At 45.8% G+C, this 24,733-nt stretch overlaps 2 protein-coding genes across 2 annotated transcripts in view; one reads left to right on the top strand and one right to left on the bottom strand.

Annotated features, from left to right (window-relative positions):
- obsl1a (obscurin like cytoskeletal adaptor 1a) overlaps positions 1-2,110 on the top strand; it is a 31,267-nt gene extending 29,157 nt beyond the window's left edge. Inside the window, exon 22 of the mRNA XM_056301024.1 lies at positions 1,511-2,110. Within this exon, the coding sequence (XP_056156999.1) occupies positions 1,511-1,788 (278 nt within the window). The 3' untranslated portion in view covers positions 1,789-2,110. The remainder of the gene's footprint in view (positions 1-1,510) is intronic.
- Positions 2,111-3,513: 1,403 nt separating this feature from the next.
- Positions 3,514-23,256, bottom strand: LOC130131360 (carboxy-terminal domain RNA polymerase II polypeptide A small phosphatase 1-like). Its single transcript, XM_056301025.1, has 7 exons — positions 22,737-23,256; positions 10,804-10,952; positions 9,991-10,092; positions 9,277-9,333; positions 7,937-8,029; positions 7,287-7,472; positions 3,514-6,216 (listed from the first exon to the last, which is right to left on the bottom strand). Exons 1-7 carry the CDS (start codon positions 22,807-22,809, stop codon positions 6,088-6,090), a joined length of 789 nt encoding a protein of 262 aa, XP_056157000.1. The 5' UTR covers positions 22,810-23,256; the 3' UTR covers positions 3,514-6,087.
- Between the last annotated feature and the right edge of the window lie 1,477 nt (positions 23,257-24,733).

The following is a 24,733-nucleotide window of genomic DNA, read 5'->3' on the forward strand; positions in this document are numbered from 1 at the left end:
GACGGCCTCGCCTGGCGTTGACTGTGGTGTTTTGATGTCGTCGTGTGGAGCACGGGGAGGCGTGTCGAGGGTGTCTGTCTGGGAGAGCTGGCGCTGGATCGGCTCGGAGAGCTCGGTCTGCTTCGTCTGGTGGGCCCGGGGACCACGGCCCCTGCCTGGAGCTGTGCCCGAGGAGGAAACGCCGAGGGCAGTCTGACACGACGCGGAAGCGGGGCGGGCTAAGCTAACTGCTAGCCCATGCAGACCGGCGGTTCTGACAGACATCCTGGCTGGCGTTCGTTCCCTTGGACAGTTATTTTTTTATGTTATTTTTTAAATATACGTGTTAGTTTGGATATGTGTGTTCGTGTAGTTTTTGGACGTGTTTTTGTCTTTGCGTTGTACTGCTGTGGGAAACGGCATTTCATTTCATGTCATGTACGCAAACGCATGACAAAGTGTTCCTGATTGTTACTAGAGATAAAAGTCTTTCCAGGTCCAGTATCTGAAGCGTTTGGGGTTAAGTGTCTCGGTGGCATGAAGACTTATATATGTACCCCCCTTTTCCACCAAGACCCCGTACCACCCGTACCAGTGGACTGCTACGTATGCTGTCTCTCATTAAAGTTATGAATTTTTTTCAAGGCTGCAAAGATAACTTGCATTGGAATGAAGAAACATAGCTGCTGGAGAAATAAGGCTAAACTACGCTGAAATTTATTTTCTTATTCGTGTTGTTACGATGCTGCGCGCCACAACATGCGCACAACAACCGAAAGGCCTGAAGCTTGCCGAGATGTGGTCGTCATCACGTCTGTCAATCAAATAAACCAAACTTTACAGCACGTGCCGTTAACATGCGACGCAGTTCGCTTTAAATCACGGGAAAGAGCACAGATGAAAAGAAGGTAATGACAAAAGGGGGGGGTGGCTTTAGCTAGCAATAGACACCCTCTTTTAACATTAAGGTCATTTGAATGACTTACGGTTTGATGTCTCCAAGGTAAGCTATCCATTACTCGGCGTTTGGTTGTGAATTTCACCCTAAAAAAAACTCGTGCACATTCACGAAAACACCCTGTCATTTCATAAATCTGTTATTCCTACCAAATATACTAAAATACTCAAATTCACACACAATCTCGTCCAACTTCCGCTGTGCGTCCACTTGATTTAATTATTTGGCTTGTCGCTATAAACCATTCGCTCTTATATTCATGTCATCTCACCAATTACCGCTAGGTGGCAACATTACTCCATTAACGTTTGTCATATTTAAAGGCATGGTCGCGTTTCCCAGCTCTAATTTAAACATGTAGTGCAGAATAATTTACATAGTGATTTACCTGTAGTGAGTGACCCGTTGCTCCAGGGCTAAACCTGCTTGACTGTGGGCTTGGATACCAGACACGGCAGGTGAATGTAATGAACTACCTGGCAGAATAGAAGAACAGTAGTGCAGGTGATACTGAGGACCTGATTGAGGACCACATGCCTAATCTAACCCTGTACCGGTTGTCTCCCTCCTTAGCCCAGGCCCTTGTAATGGTGAAGGAGTTGGAGGACGTGGCGGTGACGGAGCCCGAGCAGGCGTGTTTCCAGTGCGAGGTGTCCGTGGACATCAGCAAGCCGCCCGTGTGGACTCTGAACGGGGAGACCCTTCGGGCCGACCCCTCGGTTCGCCTGGAGAACCACGGGACGGTCCACAAACTCACCTTGAAAAACACCAACGTGGACATGAGCGGCACGGTCAAGTTCACCATGGGAAAGGCCAAGAGCAGCGCCGCCCTGTGCGTGATGGGAAAGTAGACGGATGTGAAGAAACGTGACTCTGAGAGTAACAGGAAGTGACTTTGAAAATGGAAAATTTTGAAGAGTTGTCGCAGTGTGTGATCCCTTACCCCTTTTCTACAGGCGGTCACTGCATTACAGTGTACTTGGTTTGTCCACGCTCGGCTGAATTCACACTGAGGGTTGGCGAGGTTAGACACCCGGAGCTTTAGTAAGTCAAAATATGTCGGTTATTCCCTTTTCTACAGTGAAAGTTGCCCCCCCCCAATAGATTCCTGGTCGACATTAACGAGGATACTGATTGATAACCATGTCCCTATTCAAATAAAGCAACAGTAGGTTATTCTGTGAAATGCACGAGTTTTATGTGTTTTGGTTGTTTCGGTGGCGTTTGAAGGACCCCGTTTTTTGAGTAGTCTGAACTTATTCAGAAAAGATGAAATCCAAAGAAAAATGTCAAAGTAGTGTTTAGGCTTTTGTGCAGGGCTCTAAGGCGGCTGTGTTTACACCATAGGTAGACTACATGAGACAGGAAGAAATGGAAGCGGATGATCCGCTGTGGCGACCCCTAACGGCAGCAGCCGCAAGTAGCAGTAGCAGTAGTAGTAGTAGTAGCAGTAGCAGTAGTAGTAGACTACATGAGACATTTAATGTGTGAGGTTTTATCTAATAATGTGGTGAAGTTTTACATACACTCTGTGTTGGTCGTGAAACAGGTTGCGTATTCAGACCTTCATACTGTCTGAACACACAGTGAGTACAGTGGAAGTAATTTATATAGAGGCCAGTGACATAGACAATGACCAAAAGATATATATATATATATATATTTGCAATGATCAGGGTTCCTACACATTATACAAATAAAATCAATTTTAGTGATTTTTACACTATATCCAATTGCCATGAAATCTGAACGTGTTATCATGGAAATAAGACGCATCCAACGATGGTAGTTGTATTGCTGTTCTTATGACATAGTTTGTTAAAGAAAGGGTTTTATCTCATTGGGACATTTCACACAGCAGGCATAAGGGACGCACAGTAAGACACTCCTGACCGTGGCAGCTATCAAAGCGATATTGTCATAGCGTGGTCGCCTCACAGCAAGAAGGTTCTGGGTTCGAGCCCCGGGGTAGTCCTACCTTGGGGGTCGTTCCAGGTCATCCTCTGTGTGGAGTTTGCATGTTCTCCCCGTGTCTGCGTGGGTTTCCTGCGGGGGACCCGGTTTCCTCCCACAGTCCAAAGACATGTAGGTCAGGTGAATCGGCCATACTAAATTGCCCCTAGGTGTGAATGAGAGAGTGTGTGTGTGTGTGTGTGCGCCCTGTGTGATGGCCTGACAGCCTGTCCAGGGTGTCTCCCCGCCTGCCGCCCAATGACTGCTGGGATAGGCTCCAGCATCCCCGCGACCCTGACAGCAGGATAAGCGGTTCGGATAATGGATGGACGGACAAAACCTTTACCATCTATAATTTTGATTATCGGTCTGAATTTTCTGCACCAACGCTCTCGGACGACAACCGGACGTGCTCATTACGGCTGAGACGAATGAGATCTTAATGCATCCCTGACGGGAAGGAAGAGAAGCTATTTTCTCCCCCGTTTCTTCCTTCTTTCTCGACTTTGCCAGGTGGCAAAAACACTTCCTTTCTTTTTTTTGAGTGCAGGAACTCAATATTGCAAGTTTGGTTTTGGGGGTGGGGGAAAAAAGAAGGCATAATCAACAAAAGTACACTTGGGTCATTTTTCATTTAGCATTTATGGAAATAAAAAGGTCATTATTACATACAGTTCAATACAATTTGGTATGATAAAAAGACGGGCCATAAACTAGGTTACATCTATTCAATCTTGAGTACAGTAACATGAATATTCCATATATTAAGGTCATTTGTTTGCTTTATTACTGTGCAAAACAAAATATACATACCTATTGAATGTGTAAGAAGTACAGTAACAGGGAAATGGGCCCTGTAGTGATTGAGCACTTAGTTTAAAAAACAAGCGTCGGACGTCATAATTCCCATCAACGAGCCTCTCTTCCAAATCCTGATTTACAAAAAACACAGAATTGCATCTAAATTGACATACACAACGATGGCTTACACGAAAGACACGTTTCAAAAATAATTACCCTGTTATGTGCCTACAACGGTAGATACTATTTATTTTATTTTTTTACACACTTGCTGGTTTTTCCTCTTATCCATACATTTCCTATTGACATGTGAGGTAACCATGTCCTGCATTACAATTACACGAACAACGTTTCCCCTTTGGAAAAAAAAAAAAGAGCGCCGGAAGAAGACGACTCTTCCACTAAAAGAAATCTGGAATAAAATCTGTTATCATTAAAAAAAAAATTCTAAATTTGATTGACAGTAATTTGTTAAACATAGAAAAATAGTGTAATATTTCTTGAGAGGATTTTCCGTGCCGACCTCGCCCAATTTATTTATTTTTTTCCAACGTCACCTCTCCAAGTCTCACGAGCCAGCTAGCCAAGGCTCTTAGTCAAGTCCACCATCGCGTCTGTCCATACTAAGCCAGAGTAGTGTCCTCTAAACGTCCGTGATCGACATGCTGTGGAGAAAAGTGGAAAAGTCAAAGTCGGTGAGACGGAAGCTGGAAGTGTGCGGCACGTGAATCTGGCGTGGAGCTCCAGTTATCGCCGGCCTGGTGAAGGGGCTTCACGTCGAGACCGGATCGAAGGGTTTGCTGAGGGGACTCGGGGAGGCGCGCCTGCCACCGCCGCACACAACGCCTCTTGTGTGCCCTTGTTCTTGGCACCTTCCCTCCTCAGAAGTTACGCTACAAAACAACAAAAGCGTCCCCGTCCCCCCCCCCCCGCCAATATGTACCGACTTTGTACTGAAGCTTTTTTTTATTCGGAGTTCAGCTGCATTCCTTAAATTCTTACCGAGAGTTCAAGTTTTGTCGATGGTTACAAAAAGAGACCGAGCCCCGAAACCAAACATCAGACATCGAGGCAACGAAGGCCGATCAGGCAGTGTTTGCAGGATTGCAGAAATACTTTCTTCTTCTTTTTTTTTTTGCACACATCCATCAAGTACATCCTGGTCCTCTTACAGATACTGGTCTACCGCTGTGCGTCATGAAGCGGTCTCTTGCAAAGTCCCCCGGAGCTGCACGTCCTGTAAGCATCATAGCTGCACTTTTAACGCCCATTTGCAACTTGTTCAATATGCAGATTAGTGTCAGGTTTAGGTGCATGTTTAATGCGTCAAATGGAGCGGATAGACATTCTCAGAAAAGGCCGTCCCTTTGCCAAACGCAGTTGGCTGATCCTGTTCTTTACTTTTGGCATCAAAACTGGTTTCAAACACAACTGCTGCTCTACAGAAATCAACGTCTAAACCCGGTTGGCAACGAAGCCAATCCTGCAGGTCACCATGTAAAGTGCAGTACAGTCTTGGATTAATTTTTGTTATGGTTGTGTTAAATGATCATTAGAAAACAACTCCACTTGGGTTTTGATTAGAGATGAAAATTATTTTTCAAAAAAAAAACAAAACAAACTCTCTCCTGATCAAATCCAGAGAAGCGATCGCATCTCAGATCCTGAAGATGCTAAAATGATGGTATATGACACCGGCAGATCACATGTGTTCTGTTGTAGACAAGGGAGATCATCAAATGGGTCTCCATACTTGAGAAAAAGAGGTAAAAAATAAAAAGTAGTGTAAAAAAAACCCCACTACAGATAAGGATGTGTGTCAAAAATAATGCCGTTACAAATGTTTGATCTAAATGTCCAATTGGCTTTTTCATTAGCAAGATTCAGCTTGTTTGCACACACACACACAAAAAAAAAACTGTCCAAAATAGCTTCCATTGTAAATGAGCTTACCATTTCTGCTTGTTTTTCTTTCTTTAGATTGGATCGTATTGCATCCTCGATAATACAATTCAGTTTCCAGTACCCAGCTTCTGTGCAGAGGCTGCTGCAATATTGTACTTTTACCACAAGTTCAATGAGATGTCATCAAAAGGTGCTGAATATGAACTCCTTATCCATCACATCCATCCATCCATCTACTCATTCATATCTGTCCATTCACAATAGGGAGAGATTGCTGGAAAGGGGAAGTTATGACACAAATGTCGGGCAGTTGTCCGTTTTACCATGAGGGAGGTGGGGGGCAGTAACGGTGCTGAGGGGAATGGCCTTGTCAGCGTTTGAGCTGTCGGTTTGGGTTTGATGGATGGCGTATGCTGGCCGGGCTGATGCCGAACTGACGTACTGATACCTGTAATCATTTTTGTTCCGCACCGAGATGCACAGTGACACTGCTAGCTTGCGGTCTCCTGGTGCTTGAGGACCGTGTAGATGTTATCTACTTTACTCAGCCTCTCAAAGAAGGGGATGAGATCAAGCAGCTCCGTGTCGGACATATCATCAAACCACGAGGCCACAGGCACCTAGACACAAGCACAAGAGTTTTTATTTAAAGCGACTCAAAAACGTAACGTTAACACATGCATCGGTCGGTAGCCTGTAATACTGACAGCCTATAAGAAAAGATTCAGCCATGTTTGAACGATGACTAAGTTGTTTTTGTAACGCTGTTCTACCGCCACTAGGTGGCGCAAATGCTGTTTGCCGTCAGTGCTGAGAAACTCCACTGGTGTCAATGTTCAATACAGAAGAGATAAATTGCGGAGGCTGAAATCAATTTCTGCAAACAAAATGGCAGAAAATGACTCAGAAGGCAGCGAACACAGATAAAGCTAACCATGACCCGCAATGCAACAAAATGGCACACAAAATAGTTGCAGTTGATATGATGACCTGCATTCCCAATGCTTCAAGTCATACTCGCTGTGTGCTGAGCCAACGTGATGTCCGAGCGTTTCCCAAGTGATCTGAAGGATTTCTCCAAATAATTAACAGTTTCAATGGCAGCATCCAAGAAACTGTCATTGATGAAAACTGAATTTCAGAGATGGACATATTTTTTTTCTTGTTGTATTGAGTTGTACATTTTCAGTCACTTGCATGAATTGTTAGTTTATATCATAATCTTCCTATTTTACCGTGTGTTGATTTTCCTTAAACACATTATATTTCAATATGTATTCTCTGTGATATTCTTGTGCATAGTCAGAAACATATCAAATTGTTATCTCAGGAAAAATAACACAATCACAGTGACGAGTGAACTTTAGAGCTCTTCATACAAGGATTCAACTTTCTGACACCTTTTGGGCGGATTTTTCAGTTTTTTTGTGGCAGTTTTTTGTGTGTTCGCTTTAACGGGACAGTGGAAGAGTCAGAAAAAGGCGAGGACAAGTAACACAGGTGTACTAACTGGACCCAAGCCAAGGGTGCTGTGGTTGGCTCTGAGCCTAGAGCTACATGTTCTCACTGGCCAAGCCGCAGGAATTCCCCGCCTTTCAACGCGTCAATCAAGATGTATATCAACACCAGCAGCTGTACGCCGTGGCAGATACCGCGCACCAAGGTTACAGACACCCCCCCCCCCACTTACTGCGTTATCCGGGTGGAAGATGTAGGAGGCGGGGGAGTTGTCGACGATGATGACTTTGTTGAGGTCGCGCCCCAGACGACTCAGGTCCTTGACGTAGTTCCCTCGGTGGAAGACACACGACTCTCGAAACAGGCGGCATCTGAAGGCACCCCACTTGTCCAGCAGATCAGATACAGGGTCTGCATACTGGCAACGGGGGGGACACAGAAGAGAAAAGAGTAACCCAGAGCAGAATAGGAGAAGAATAGAGAGCGGCACAGAAAATAACAGCACAACTACATATGGCTAAGAACAATATGGTGCTCTTATTGTCCATTTAACTACTTCTATTTGTCTTTTTTCCCTTAACGACGTAAAAGTGCTCGAGTCCAAGCTGAGTTATGTGACACAGTCAAACATTTATCATTTTAAGTACCACTATTCCATCTGACATAATTACGACTCTAAGTTGTATCATATTCAACAGTTTTCAGAACTGTTGAATATGATACAATAAGATTTGGTGCATCAGCTGTGAGTCGTGCAAAGTTACTGTCTTCTTGTAGTTGTGCCCTCCGTGCTGATTTATGTGTTACTGTTAACCACTATGCCAATGGTACAGTTATTTTTAGTCTCCAGGCAGGTTGTGGCACACTGTAGGATTCTCTCACCTTGGCTAAGCTGGCAGTGAACAGGACACATTCAAACAGCTCCCCCATCCTCTTCAGGAACTCGTCTACATGCGGCCTCTTTAGCACATACACCTAAAATAATCCACAACCCATTCGGGACGACACAGGGGTTATATAGGTGGAGAAGAACCAATGTTAAGTGTATACTGGGCAGGGCTGTGATATCTACAGCATATCCGTACAACACACAAATTCAACAAATTCATTCTCTATGATGCTGGACTGTTGGGTAGATGCATGTTAATACTGATGTCTACTTGGATACATGACAATATTTTTCTTTCTTTTTTGGACCCCCCCCCCCCCAACTGTACTTGGCCAATTACCCCACCCTTCTGAGCCTTCCTGGTCGCTGCTCCACCCCCTCTGCCGATCTGGGGAGGGCTGCAGACTACCACATGCCTCCTCCAATACATATGGAGTCACCAGCCACTTCTTTTCGCCTGACAGTGAAGTTTCACCAGGGGGACACAGCGCGTGGGAGGATCACGCTATTCCCCCCCAGTTCCCCCTCACCTCCCCCCAACAGGCACCCCGACTGACCAGAGGAGGCGCTAGCGCAGCGACTAGGACACATACCCATATCCGGCTTCCTGCCTGCAGACACAGCCAATTGTATCTGTAGGGACACCCAACCAAGCTGGAGGTAACACGGGGATTCGAACCACCGATCCCCGTGTTGGTAGGCAACGGAATAGACCGCCACACTACCCGGATGCCCTACATGACAATATTTTAAGATTATTTTCCAGATGACAATGGCTTATATGTACGGACGTGTTTCTCCAAACCGAAAAACAAAAACAAAAAACAAAATCAGTAAAGAAATGTTGACCTGGATCAATGACAAACATTTGGCTCTTTCCTGTTCCGTCTCTGCATGATACGGCGGCTGACTGAGGGCAGCGTTCCTGAACCAAGTCATCCAGAATAGGCTGTGCTTGTCTGAACAAACCTATCCTGGATTACTTGAATCGGGCCCGTACCTGGACTCGTCCACTCAACTCATCCCAGGGGTCGTTAGTCTTCGGACGTCCATCTTCACATCCCAAAAAACTTGACATTTAGTAAAGAACACGGTACTCTCACAACCAGGAAGAGGGTGACGTGTCATTATGGGTGACGTGTCATTATAAGACACCGGATGGCAACATACAACATTGAATGTAAGGTGTGGTCCGCTAGACAAATCGAGAAAATGTACACCTTGATTTATCGTGTCGGACTGCAGAAAATATGCGATATTTTTTCATTTGTCGTGCTTTTTCGGTTGGTTTCTTGTGAGAAAACGGGTACGTAATCAGTAAAGACGATCGTACCTGGTGTACCGTTCCATCAATTTCCACTGGAATGATGAAGTCTGCGTTGTTCACTGGCTGTTTGGATCACAAAAGACAGACAAATAACACAACAAAACGGATAAGCTCCACGGTTAAATGCACAATCGCTAAACGACAGCAACATTTTGGCTCCATTCGGATCAATTGTTGGATGTAAAACTGTTGTGTTTCTTTCGGCTGTCGCAAAATGTAACTAACCATCTTTTAACAAGTTGCCTAGGCGAGTCTTTACAATAAACTAATTTGGCTCGACCGCACAAGGAAAACAGAAGAGAACTGTCTGCAGGAATAATACGAGACAGATGCACTGGAGTGTGTGTGTGTGTGTGTGTCTGTCTGGGTTCAGAAACCAGCTAGTCGAGGTTTGGCATCTGCCAGCAATGACAGAAATGTCCCCGTCAGAGCCAACAACAACCAGAAGAAGAAAATCTAGACCTTAGAGTGCTTCTTACAATTACCCATAACTATCTGATGATGTAAGTGTGCTCACACAAGGGACAACAGTTATTTCCATAAAAAGACAGCTTTCGGCAAACGCTTGTGTTTGTGTGTGTATGCCCCCAAGTGACATCAATAAATAAAAAGGTAAACATTTCAGCCGGTACACATACTCAGGACCATCCTGTCCAACGTGGCCACTTTGTGGAAGCTGCATCATGGCTCTATTTACTCAGCATTCTCCTCTTCTCTTACCTTGAAAGAGCTGTGAACCAAGGTCTCGTCCAGATCTATGACCACGCAGATCTTTCCAGAGTCTTTCGACTTTGCTGGGGGCAGCAGTGGCTTGGCCTGAATCTAGATGAAGCCAAATGACGTTTACTGGACCCGTCCCAAAACAACAGGTGACTAGATGCAATACTACATTCTTCATGTTCCCCGGTAACCGGTCTTATCCTATCATACTTACGGCATACACCTATCCTCTTACGCCTCTAACATCACTCATACCTGCATTTACAGCCTATGGGCAAACCAGGAAGTAGGTTTTTGCAAACAATTTTGGTGGCGTTCAAGAGATACAGAAGACCGCGTGGTATTATGGGTGTTTACGGGAGTGTTATTCCTACAACATAGTGTTGGAAATCGGGATTGTTTTCCTTTAAACGACACTTTTCTTACCCCGGCTGTGTAATGTGTAACTGAGAGCAACGTCTAATCCCTCGTATGTGATCATAAAAACTGAATGACTCGACATTACACACCAAACACTGGTAACTTGGAAAACTCACAAGACTAACATTTGGCAGATGAAAAAGCGAGAGAGAGCGAGAGAGAGAGAGAGAGAAAGAGGGAGAGAGAGAAAGAGAGAGCGACAGACAGACAGACACACACACACACACACACACACACACACACACACACACACACACACACACACACACACAGGGTGAACCTACCCTACTTAGCCTTCTTTAGTCACTTAGGTAACGCAGACCATTGTTTTCAAAACTGAAAGGGAAAAAATAAAGACGCTTAGTAAATCCAATGAGAGACAGACAAACACACCTTGGGTAATGTGCCATTTTCCTCCACCAGCAGAGGGGCGTTATTGTTGACCGGCGGGGGCTCGGCCTGGTCCCGGCGAAGGCAGCAGAGCAGGCTGGAGAGAAAGCCGCGACTTCTGGGTTTCTTGGAGGACGGGGAAGCCAGTGAACCTGGAGACAGGAGGACGGACGCCTGTCAGACGAGTGCGGTCTGACGCACGATGCATGGTTATTTGCAAGGAGCCCCACAAGCCCACAGTCCCATGCAAAACATTCTGTTGTAAACTGCTGCCCGTCTATCAGCAAAAAAAAATCCATCAAATCATAAATATATCTAAAAACAGGAGACAATTTACTAGTGAGATAATTTCATCAACCATTTTATATATCTCGCTCTCATTCTGGAAACTCTTGATGAACAGTCAAAGAAGACATCTTAATGCATCAAGACATCTTGATGAACAAATAATAAATATGGACTGACCACATTTTTAAATAAAGACAAGACAATCTTCTATACACACACACTTCTCCAAAGACAAAAATCACTGAGACTTCCATTTGGAAACACACAAATCTTTTCATATTTGCCTAAAAAAAAAAAGTTTACTCCTTTCATAACTTTTATAATTCCACCCCCTAGGGCAGTTAATACCTTGATGAGCCAAAATATTATGACCACTCACAGGTGAACTGAATAACGATCATCTCCAAACAAGGGCACATGTCAAGATCTGGGTAGATTAGATGGTATTGAACAATCAGTTCTCGTGGTCAATGTGTTGGATGCAGGAGAAATGGGCAGGAGTAAGAAAGACTTTGACAAGGGCCAGGTTGTTATGGCTAGGAGACTGGGTCAGAGCATTTCTGAAACAGCAAGGCTTGTGGGGTGCTTCTGGTCAGCAGTAGTATGTACCTACTGACAGTGGTCCCAGGAGGGGCAAACCACAAACCGGCGACAGGTTGTTGGGTGCCCAAGGCTCATCAATGCACAAGGGCAACGTCTGGCCCAAACCGACAGAAGGTTCGACACAAGTAACAGAACATTTTAATGATGGTTATGGGAGGACTGTGTAACAGCACACAGTTGCTTTGTATGGGCTGCGTAGCCGCAGAGTGCCCATGATGACCCCTGTCCATCATCGAAAACGCCTACAGTGGGCACATGAGTTTTGGAACTGGACTTTGACGCAGTGGAAGAAGGTCACCTGGTCTGATGAGTTTCGTTTTCTTTTAGATCATGTTGATGGCCATGTACATATGCACCATTTACCTGGGGAAGTGATGACAACCAGGATGCACTGTGGGAAGATGACAAGCTGGTTGAGGGAGTGTGATGCTCAGGGAAATGGTTCTGCTGGGAAACCCTGGGTCCGGCCATTCATGTGGGCGTCAATTTGACACGTTCCACCTTCCTAAACATCATTCCAGACCGGGTGCACTTCCTCATGGCAATGGTGTTCCCTGATGGCGGTGGCCTCTTTCAGCAGGATAATGCGCCCTGTGACACTGCACATACTGTTTGGGAATGGTTTGAGGAACATGATGCAGTGTTAAAGGTGTTGCCCTGACCTCCAAATTCTCCAGATCTCAATCTGATTGACCATCTGTAGGATGTGCTGGACAAACAAGTCCAATCGATGGCGGCCCCACCTCACAACTTATAGGACTTGAAGGAGTTGTTGCTCATGGTTTAGTGCGTGATACCATAGAACACTTCGGGGGTTTTGTGGAGTCCATGCCTTGGCGGGTTGGCGGCACACGGCAGACCGGCAGCATATTAGGCAGGTGGTCCTAATGTTTAGGCTCATCAGTGTAAGCCCAGTGCCTTAACAAAGTCACTTAACGTGCAACTTCTCCCCCAGGTCTGAGCCTAAGTCTACCCAGTGCACAATAAAATCCTAAAAAGTGGGCAAGGGGCTGATGGGGGGGGGGGGGGGGGGGCAGGAGTAGCTGGGGAGAGCCGCAAGAAGGACCTGGCATGCATCCAGAGTCGCTGCCACACACCCCTGTCGACCACTCCACCAGCCCGCCTTCCAGCACGGAGTCATTCACCACTCCACGAAGACGCCCTGACGCTGATGCGCCACAGATGGAAGGGGGAGGTGGACTGCCCACCTCTGATTAGAGGGGGTAGATTTTTTTTTTCATGACGTAGTTAAGTCCCAACTGGTCTCCTCTATGTCAGCATTGGCCTGCAAGGTTCGGGGTTGATTTAAAACCGTAGCTGATGTTGAGCCATTTTCAACCCATGAAATTTGAATTTTATAAATTTGGCAAGAAACAGCAATATCAACACCAGCACTGACGTGTTTCATCACCGTCCAGTCATATCATTTAGTTTACAGCTCAAAAAACAGGTTGAAGTGTTTCGTACCTGCATAAGTAATGACTCTAGCAGGTTACTTAAGAGAAGAGGGTAGTCGGTACACATAGCAACATGCCATATATACTCTGTGTGCATGGAAAAGCGGACCGGAGACACACGTGCCTCGCAGGAGCTCTTGCGTAACCAGAAGTCTGATGTTAGTGGTAAACATTCCACCGAGGGGCTTGCCTTGCCGACGAACGTCCCACAACACTTCAAACTTTTTCACATAAAGCTTGCACAGAGCGGCGTAAGCCCTTCGCCGGCAGGTCTGCATGCGTTTAGGACACAGGAGACACGATCCGATCCGGGTCATGCTTTTAAAACAGTCCACACCGCGGCTGTATAGGTGTGTGCGATCTTGCAACACGGTCAAAACAGACTTGTGGTGTGTGTGGATTGACGTGAGGTGTTGCACTCGCGTGGTTTGCAGTCTTTGTGGTTATAAGGTGTAACGCCGGCTCACGCTGACTTGTGCACCAAAAGCAAGGCTGCATAGACATAAATACCTCTGCCAATGTGACACAACTTAACTACCGCGCCATTTCCTACAGATGAGTGGAAACAGCTGCAACCAACACAACCAAATTACAGTAGAGTTCATCATTTACGACCATTTCGAGTAACACTAACCGTTATAACATATATACATAAAGGTGACAAATTTGACTGCGGATTAAAAATTGTTGTTTTTGCTGGCCATACTGTCGAGCTGAAGATGGGAACACTCAACGGTTTGACCGCAGGTTCGGTGCCGTCGTGTGCAGATCAAGTCCCGACACGCTTTACTCGACTAAGTGGAGAGGCGAACCCTCCAATGAACGTTGCATAAAATCAGAGAAGACGGGACGAGCTGGCAGTCCATGCCATCCGAGTGCACAGATGTTTTGGGCAAGGCGCCCCTGGACTATCTGCAAATAACAGACACTATCACCGGTGAGTGTATGGGAAAGGAATTGGCCCTGAGGCTGACAGATATGAGCAGGCAGTTTAAAAACGGCAGGGAACGATATGCAAGAGTCCTCCTTAAGTTGTATGAAGGGGGGTAGTAAAGCTGACCGCGGGTAAATATCACAGCATCAGACTCGGGATGGTGGACCTTTCTGGTGCACCGGCTCACACTTTTATGTTTAGATTTTCAGCCGTCTGGCTGATGCTTTAATCCGGAGCAACTTGACACCCGCTCAAGGGGACTATGGCAGAGCACATGGCTGTTAATGGATGTGCTGAGGGGGGGCAAATAACTTGCACGATGCTGTGTGGATTCTGTGCAGAGAATCAAACCCTGAACGTTAAGTCCACGTTCAAAGTCTTGCAGCCAAAGTGTTGGGTTTTTAATGAATCAATGCAGAGATGAATGTGCGTTTGCAGGAGTTATGCCCCCCCCCCTCCCGTTTTTCTCCCCAATTGTACTTGGCCAATTACCCCACTCTTCTGAGCCATCCCGTCACTGCTCCACCCCCTCTGCCGAACCAGGGAGGGCTGCAGACTACCACGTCTCCTCCGATACATGTGGAGTCGCCAGCCGCTTCTTTTCACCTGACAGCGAGGAGTTTCGCCAGGGGGGATGTAGCACGTGGGAGGATCACGCTATTCCCCCCCAGTTCCCCCTCCCCCCCAAACAGGCGCCCCGACCGACCAGAGGAGGCGCTAGTGCAGCGACTAGGACACATACCCACATCCGGCTACCCACCCGCAGACACGGCCAATTGTGTATGAAGGGACACCCAACCAAGACGGAAGTAACACAGGGATTCGAACCACCGATCCTCGTGTTGGTAGGCAACGGAATAAACCGCCATGCCACCTGGACACCCCTGTGCAGGAGTTATCTGATGCCTAACATACTGACTGGAAATGCTGCAAGTAGTGCTCGGCGATATGGAAAATATTATCAAGATCATCTTATTTTACTTGATGTATGCTTAAATATGCAAATACCCCGTTTAAGAATCCAGCTGCGGTTCCTACACTGGTCTGGACCATTAGCCAACACACAGGCATCAGGCTCGTCCTCTAGGGTCCATTTAAGTCATGGCTGGAAATGAAACAACGAACGCACATCTGACAAGGTCACGAGGGAAAAAGTAAAGAAATAAAAGGAAATGCACACAAGTCAGTGTAGCCTTGTCAATCGTTAGCGGCTGGTGTGGGAGTCAAACCCGGCCGGTGGACGTGGTCACCTTGTCATATCACTTTCACGTGATACGTGCCAAGTAGGGGTTGTGGTTCTGCATAGCTCAAGAGGTAAAGCATGGCACCAACACTGCCAGGATTAGGTGTTAAGCTGCTATTTTGGCCATCCATGCTATATATGTACGCTCATATGACACCGCTCGGTGCTTTCCTCCTGTCAGGTGGCGAGCCGTTTGAAATATACGACTGGGATTTTCAATGAGCCCCCCCCACCCCCCAATAAGGAATAAAAACGATTTAACTCCCGTTTGGCCTCGTTTGCGATGGATGGTTTCGTCTTCAATAAAGCCCTAATTAACATCTTTCTCACTTTTTCATCTTAGATTACACACTTTGTTCCTGCCTCTTTGTCCCCCCCCCCTTTCTTTCTCTTGTTCCCTCTCTCTCTCTTCTCACAGAGCTGGACGTGACTGTGTTACCAACACACAAATCTCTGTTGTCCGTCCACCTCCCACGCAATCCTCCCCCGCTCCATTTGTGGAGTTGAACCCCACGTGACCCTGGAGGCTAGATTCTGCCGCGGTCGGACCAAAACAGGAAGAGGAAACAGAAGGGTATCAGAGGAGGAAGCGGGCTGCCATCGCGCCTTGGCGTCACACGGAGTAGCGCTGGTTTGCAGGAGTGCTGGACCCGCACGCCGTTTCTTTTGTCGTAATGAGTTTTCCTTAACACCAAGTTTGCCCCCGTGCCGAGTCTCTCATTTCATTGTTAAAATGGGAGTGCGCAAGAGCCCAGCTCTTTTCAATTTCAGCGACATTAAGGTACCAATAGGGTGATTTCCAATCTAAAAGACAGACAATTGTGTCCTTATCGCACCTCCTCTGCCCTTAATAATGCAATGTGCAAATCTGATAAGAGAGGGCCAGCTTGGTGTTAAAACCAACACAAGACGGGATACATTACCTCATCTTTTGCAGTTATCAGGGGAAACAACCAAAAAACTTGCAAGTTTGCAGGATGTAACGCGCCCAAGACTAGCAGGCGGTTTTCTACAAGGCCACTGACAAAAGGAGCGAGCGTCCTGCAGCGGGGCCCAGTGGCGCTGCAGGACCCCGCACCGTGAACCTCAGCGCTACTGGGATGCAGGGGAAATCAGTCCGCCACGCCACCAGTGGCGCCCCCAGAAATTTTTCGTAGGGGGGGCCAAATGGGGCCACTAAAATCTTGGGGTGGCACACCAAAACCAAAAGCCGTGACTGAATTTCGGGAATTCTATGATGCTGTTGTAGTGTACTGTATAGGCTAGTTGAAAACTGTCAATATGAGAGTTAAGAAAAATATACATTATTGATTTTATTTTATTTTTTTTAAATTTATTTCTGATTTTCCCCTTTTTTCTCCCAATTTAGTGGCCAATTGATCCCTATTTTAATTCAAACACCCACCCTCGTATTGCATGCGTTCGCCAACTGCATCTCTCCGGCCGGCAGTCTCGAAGGAAAGCGCCTCCCCACTTTCGTGACAAGGCGAATCCAAGCCGAACCACTGTTTTTCCGACACACACAGAGACGCATTCACATGATGAACACAAGCCGACTCCGCCCCCCTCCCGAAGACAGCGTTGCCAATGATTGCTGCTTCATCGAGTCCGGCCATAGTCGGATCTGACGAGACCGGGGCGCGAACCCCGGTCCCCAGTGGGCAACTGCATCGACACCAAGCCGACGCTTAGACCGCTACGCCACCGCGGACCCTACATTATTGATTTTAAATGAACAGCACCTAATATAAAATATCAGATAGAAGCATATTATGCATAATCAGAAGCATATTCTGCATATACGACTCGTGGCTGGGGGGGCCAGCGGGGGGGCCAGGGATAGTATCAGGGTGGCCGTCACTGCACGCCACCCGAGTGTCTGCAAGCACTAACACTACGCAGTTGTGTGAGAGAGAAGAAAAAAACCCTGAGACTGAGACTGGATGTCCTTTTCTGAGAAAAATCAGAATTAAACCCTTTCACCGAGAATGCGGGCGGACTCGGGGCTGCTTCAACCGACTCGACGCCGGCATACATTTGAATAACGGGCCCCCAAAGACTCCCGACTTTGGCCGACTAGACGATATATACAGAAAAGGTTTTTTTTTTATCAGTACCACAAACTTTTGAGTCATCAAAATGGGGTTTAAAAAGCTTCAGAATGTTAGGGTCCTACAGTGCACTGCAACTGGGCTTCTAAAGGCCTGGCAGCAATTTCATTGAAATGAAACCAACTGACCACAAGCTGATTTTCTCAAGAGATTGGATTGCATGAACAAATACATTTTTACATGGCACGGTTAAACTTGCTTTCATTGGAGGCAGTAAAAAAATACTACGATAGAAGTAGTATTGGCACCAAAGTACGGGGACCATTGTTGGTATCAATGAAACTCCGTGATGCCCAGCCATGGACAGGCTCAGTTTACCCGAGTGAAATGTGCAGTAGGTTAACCGTTTCTGGATTTAAAAAGCATGTAAACAAGTCGAATCTGCACTCAAATCCACCTTAAGCTCTACACCCCAAGAACTACGAGTCTGTTTATGAACAATTTTACACCTACAATAAAGCTGGAAAATAACAAGTGTGAGAAAACAGAAGGAAATGGGAGTGCAATATAAAGGCTAATGTAAATCCCCCCCCCTCCTATTCAGTTTCACGTTTGCTGTCACTGACACGACACAAACAGAAATAATGAAACCCTATGAAGTCAAATAATGGGCGACCACGGATCTGATGGGCAGCGGGCTCGCCTTGTGGTTAGGCAGACGGGCCCCGTTACTGGACGGTCCTGGGTTCAATGACCACATGAGGAATGTGCTCCGGTCGAAATGCCCTTGCACATGTCGTATGTGAAACACTCCATTAACAGCCATAACAGTGCAGTTTTCTCTGAAATGTCACCAGAATTATACAGAGAGGTGACCACCGGATCCGTGAATTGCCGTCTTTACGCCATATTCAGCCACAAGAGCTGCATGCAGCGTTGTTTTGCACATTTTCTTATACAAAGGAGCCCGCCGTAGGTTGCAGCAAAACCAGGAAGTAAAGAGTTTTTAACATTCATGGATCATCCTCCACTGACATCACTGGTGCACACTTCTCTGCACAATTTCCGTGGCGTTGCAGAGACACGCAACTGCTCAGCATTATGGCTGCTAATGGGGTGTTACCCCAAACAACATTCATAGAGGTAATGTTGAAAATTGGGATTGTTTCCCCTTTAGCAAAATGCCATTCTCTCCTCACACAGCAAAGCCCGTTACCTAAACGCTGACCTATCTCACATCCCCTGCATATTAAAGAACTTTTTGTCTTTCCCCCCTTCTCATCTTCATCAAGTTACTTCCTGTACCATTTCACACCACAGGTGACTCCGTAGAATAAGTACTGCCCTTCAATTTGCATTTGACCGCTGTTTGTAGTTATTAAACTCTCCACATACCCCGGATCATGAAGCTGGCCTGGTTGGCCCCCCCCCCGAGCCCGGTATCCACTTCTAAGACCAGCAGCCTCGTCTCCTCTTTCTCCATCTACCGTGGAGCTCGCGGGAGAGGAGGCCGGCGTCTAATATGAAGGAAAATCATTTCTGCAGGGGCCCGGGGCATTTGTGCAAAAAATCTCCTTAAACAATCTGTGCCGACCTGACGGCTGGATTCTCGGTCAGATGGTAATCTGGCTATTCTCTGCGGCCGGTGCTATCCCAAAGATAAGGCGACCGGCGAGCGTACTTCCTCTTCGGAGGAGGGGTATAAGCCCAGTGACCGCATCTCCCTCCACTTGAGGCTACCTCGCTTTTAGTCCGTTTCTCAACCACACCACTGTAATTGGTGGTGCATGATATCAGAAAATCACATGGAAAAATAACTTATTTACAGCTCAACAAGGGGAGGAAAAATATCACCAGCCCCTTGTACTGGTACATTTTGACCGCGATTTAAATGACTTTCTCTATGGTAAGCAAAGCAAAGCCTCTTTCACACCAAAATCTTTTTTTTTCTTCTACTGGGTTACAAACCCTGGAATTGTTGATCAGCCCCTCTTTCTCACGCCAAGTCGATGACGTCTTTTTTCCTGGAAAGCCCCCTTTCATATACAGCCAGCAAAAACCTGTATTTTGTTAACATAGATCTTGGGGGGGGGGGGCAGGTGGATTAGATTATTCCACAGTGTTACTATTTTTCATATAACGCCGGTACTTTTACAACATACAGTTGCTTTCTGCCGCGCTGATATTACATCAGCTCCACATTGCAGCCAAGCAAACATTTTGCCGTTAGAATATAAAGCCATCTTTGCACATGCATGCAATATGCAACGGAGACGCATTTGCACATGATGCATGTTTCACTTGATGTGTGCAACAAAACATGTCTATCTAGTATATGAGCACCGGGATACTGAAAAAAAAAAGTTTGGTGTGAAAAGGGTATCATTTTGTCTACTCTACTAACCATGACCGAAGGTAACCAGCACCAGTTTAGAGTTTCCGTGTTTGTGATAAAACCGACTGGTAAAATAGCAAAAGTGGGTGGCGACTGATGTAAAAGCGTGATTACCCCTCTTGTAAAGTGAAAACTAGTGGACATTTTGGAGCTGCTCCATTCAGGATGAGCAACATGCTACGTGGGACTCCATCAGTTTTTTTGCCCTCTTTTTCTCCCCAGTTGTATCCAGCCAATTACCCCACTCTTCCAAGCCGTCCTGGTCGCTGCGCCACTCCCTCTGCCAATCCGGGGAGGGCTGCAGACTACCACATGCCTCCTCCTATACACGTGGAGTCGCCAGCCGCTTCCTTTCACCTGACAGTGAGGAGTTTCACCAGGGAGACGTAGCGCATGGAAGGACCACGCTATTTACCCCCGAACAGGCGCCCCGACTGATCAGAGGAGGCGCTAGTGCAGCGACCAGGACACATACCCACATCAGGCCTCCCATCCGCAGACACAGCCAATTGTGTCTGTAGGGACGCCGACCAAGCCAGAAGTAACATGGGGATTCAAACCGGCGATCCCCATGTTGGTAGGCAATGGAATAGACCACCACGCCACCCGGACTGCATTTTCTTGCCTACGGCAGCGGTCATTTGGCCCACGTTCTCCACACCATTCTCAACGAAGCTGCTGTACATAAAGGTGACATTAGTGGAGATTCACACCATCCAGAGACACATAAGCAACTTGTTCGGACGCTGAAATCCGGCTGTGTTGCATCTTAACACAGAAATTTAACAGATAAACCCACATTTGCGACGGTGAATTAAGGACATTGGACTACTAGTAGCAAAAACTCCTCTAAAAATAAGGCAAGAGTGAAAGGAGATCAGCAATACATTAAAACATATAGATACTAATGATGCTCACAAGGATATTTTTTTAAGTTGCCTTTCACAATCTGAGAAATATCTGTTCGTTGGTGGGAAAGGGGAAAAAAATCGATGTTTGTCAGTGGGGGGACAGTAACTGTGTGTTTTCAGTAGGTAAACAAGAGCAAACTTGTGCAGACAAGTTATGCAACTGATAAGGCCACTGCATGCTCACAAGAACGCCACCACGTCACATTTCAAAGCACCTCCAATCCTCGAATTATGTCTTATCTTAAATGTCCAAGCTTACACAAAGTTTTGAGTGTTCTGCTTGGATAAATACCTCAACCCAAAGCGTTTCCTTTCTTCCTCGTTGGATTTCATCATGTCTAGACAAGGATTTGTGTCGAAATTAGCTAAACGTTTTGCGGCACTCGTCTAATTATTAAATGCTAATTATGCCCACGATTCAATTATTCGTGTTAGTTGCATCCACTTTATTAAAGCTCAAGAGTTTAATGGTGTTTTTTCTTCTAATACAAAAAGGGGCATGCTACAGCTTAATGCAAGTAATACTGTGTAAGTAGTCTGAAGTGACAACAGGACTACACCTATGATAGTACGCTGATTACAAACAGAATATAAAGCACTTGTTATTTTACGGATGACTGACAATAGACCTGCCTGATAAGGAATGCTGTTATACTAACCACCTTTTGCAGTCATGCAGCATTGCATTGTAAAACTGTATTTACACTGTCTTGTCGCAGTGGGGTTTTTTTTTTAACCATGTGGTATTGTCATACCTTTGTTATGCACTTACAATATGTTGGGGAAAGTGGCACTTCACGCAAATCATTGTAAATGCCATTACTTAAATTGAGGCTGCATATGCGATATGTTAAAACTTAGGGAGGTGGAAATCACATGAACCAACAAGTCTACTATGATAATGCCTGCAGAGCTGCAGCCAAGACTGATTTGTAGTCTTCCATAGAAAATGCAAACAAGATTAAGACATGGAATAACACGTTACACACTTGGGCCATTCTCTATGTGAATGGCACAAAATAGAAAGACGATGGAAAAAAATAATGACGGGGTCCACGACAAGAGCTTGTTGAAAATTCGATATTAATCGTTTTACTATTACTTAAGTTAATATGTAACACGCTAAAACTTCGGAGGGTGAAATCACGTGGACCAACTATTTGTTGGATAATGCCTGCAGAGCTGCATCCAAGACTGATTTGTAGTCTTCCACAGAAAATGCAAGCAAGATCAAGACATGGAATAACATTCTTGTGTCATTCTCAGCGTGAACTGCACAAAAACAGACTAGCAAGAAAAAATATCGAGTGTGTCAAAGACAACAGCTTGTTGAAAATTCAATATCGCCAATTAACGAGTGGTTTTAACCACAGACGAGGACGGGTGGTCTAACATTTCATTCTAGCTATGTAGGTCCTGCAGCGGCACGACAGTGTTACTGCGCATGCGCGGCTCGGGGGTCGTTATAAATTGGCGCTACGGGACGTTAGGACAAGGTGGGATAAATCATCAGAACGGCCCAAAATAGTAATGAAAAGTGATCGATAGCGGTTTCTGTATCCTCTCATCCGATTCATAGGATATTTTATTATTTTATATCTCCCCCACTCTATTAAAAGTTTAACGTGTTATTTCCATTTATTATATCTCCCGTGTGTTCCCTTCTTCCCATGAGTTTCCCAACTAAAGGCAAAGCGCCTCGCCTTGCGCGCTCCACACGTTCTGGTTCGGCTCCTCAACTCCTCGGTGCTAAGCTAAGCTACCGCGCTCGCCTTTCCGCTACGTTTCAAAACACTACTTTTTTTTTTAAGTTAACGTTTAAGGAGCCAGAACAGCATTTTAACAAAGCAGACTTGTTTAAACGCCTTTTATTTGAGCAACAGTCCCAAGTTTGATCCGAGGACCACCAAGCACAGCGCCGCTGTGAGCGACATGCGAAGTTTTGACAAGTGTGCAGGACGGACCCACGCCGTCACGTGACGGCGCTCCAAGTTGTCTCTGTTTGTTTGTTTGTTTGTTTGTTTTGCTGGATTTTTTTGTTGTTCCGAACTCACCCCTCTCTCTTGTTGCTTTGTTTGCGTCTTCGTCGCGACTGACTTGCGTGATGACTGAGGACGGATTGTCCATCACATCGGCGTTTGATCCTGAAGTTTGACGCACACTTCAAAGTCCTTCTCTTCTTCTTCTTCTTCTCTCTTTCTCTTTCCCCGCAAAACTGCCCGTCCGGACGCCTTCAGCGGGCCAGCGGCGCGCACCCCCGGCGCAGAGCGGAGATCCCCGGGAAACCGCACGACGCGTACACGGCGTCCATCGGATGGCGTCGGCGGGGTTTCGCTAAGCTCCCTCTCCGAAAACCAAGTTTGAAAGTAGTGAAAACATTTGGCAAAGGAGTTGGCGACTCTGATTCAATATGGAGTTCGGCGCTCCGCTCCCACTTTCGAGATACAAACATGGGGGGGGGGGTTTCAAGGCTCCCCCGTTTCATTTAAAGCGCAGCGACTTAAGCCGACGCTCCCCGGCGGAACAGCCTGCAAAGCGATCCGTCGACGAACTTGACGACGGTCCCTTAAAGTGCCCAAGTTACGCCGGAACCACAAATTGCCCTCCCAAGTATCGCAACAGATATCTGTCGCTAGTTTCACGTTGTTGTTATTCACTTTAATCCCGTTTTCAAGATTAACCCCACAAAATGGACAGGGGGGGGGGGTTAGTCCCGTACTCCGTTGACACGATTTGCACATATTCCGCCCTTTTCATTATGTCTCGACTCGAGTTTCCAAACGTAACGCCATATTCTCATGTGGGCTCCCAGTGTGAGATAACTAATCTGTAGGTGTGTACCGCATGCACCTTAGCGACGGCCGGACGTTCAAATGTGCCCGGAAGGCGTTTAGTCGGAAAAACAAAACTTTGCAGGAATTGCCGCGGAGGAACGCCCAGTGCGGGCTCCCTTGAAACCGCCTCGAACAAGGGAGTGTCGCACAAGGTACGACGTTCCGCTGTTGCGGGCAGCCAAAAGACAGGCGAATTTAAATTTTATGAATACTTTATTACGTACAATCTCTTAAAAACATTTTAAACATTTCCCACATATAAACACCGCAAATTGGTACATTTACAAATCTCCAACCGTTCAAATTCATACAAAAAGGAACACTGTGATAGAGCAATACACAAGACTTTCTATTATTACAAGGACTTGCATTTATTGTGTGTGTATGCATATATGCATTTCTGCATGTATTTATGTCCTTATTCAACTACGTATGTACATACGTACACACAAACCCATATGTTTGTCTGTCGTCATGAAATTGGTCTAATAGTCAAAAAAATCTGCTTCACTTAAATCAAAGAAGTTACTTATCTACTGTGAATTAGAAGCAATGACAACAGATGTACAAGATAAATATTTTGGATATTGATCCAATTTAGGCACTAACTGGGCGATCATGCCTGGAGCAAGCCGATCAGCCATTAGGTAATACTGAGAAACCACAGCAATCTAACAGTGTGTATGACTTCCAAGTAAAATGTTATCTACATCGACTGTTTTGTACACAGCTGTGTTACAGATAACTTCAAGTTTAACCACAGAACAATAAGTTGTACCACAAATTGCAAGGTTACTCTAAGATAGTCATTTGTACTTGTGAGAATCCTATAAACATCAATCACAAAGACACTCTGTTTTTAAACCTTGTTTTGTTCACATATTTTGGAGAATGAAACAAAAACGCTTGCACACAACACATGCAAATAAATTAACATGAAAAAGTAAACGATTTCAAATAAAAATATTTTTGGCTTTGGGTTTTACAGTTATGAGTAAATGCAAAATAAATTAGCAGCTTAAATCATTGTACATTCACATGAGCAGTATTCTGTTAAATTTGGTGATATAAACTAAACTGTGCTCTAAAAACAGATAAAACATATTGCAGGCTCATCGTGCAGAGTGGAGACCGATGCGTTAACTAAACCAAACAGCAATATGCAATTTCAGAATTCGACAACATGGCAGAATTCAAAAAAAAGTAAAACACACTTT

This window comes from Lampris incognitus, chromosome 21 (assembly GCF_029633865.1).
Source record: "Lampris incognitus isolate fLamInc1 chromosome 21, fLamInc1.hap2, whole genome shotgun sequence".
NCBI classification, from domain to species: Eukaryota; Metazoa; Chordata; class Actinopteri; order Lampriformes; family Lampridae; genus Lampris; species Lampris incognitus.

Bases quoted from the DNA above. Each gene is read 5' to 3' on its own strand.
- LOC130131360 (XM_056301025.1), bottom strand. From the start codon at position 22,809: ATGGACAATCCGTCCTCAGTCATCACGCAAGTCAGTCGCGACGAAGAC. The intron at 10,093-10,803 runs GTGTGTTTGTCT...GGCTTCATCTAG, and splicing joins AAAATGGCACATTACCCAAG to ATTCAGGCCAAGCCACTGCT. The intron at 7,473-7,936 runs GTGAGAGAATCC...CCCCGTTGCCAG, and splicing joins TCACTGCCAGCTTAGCCAAG to TATGCAGACCCTGTATCTGA.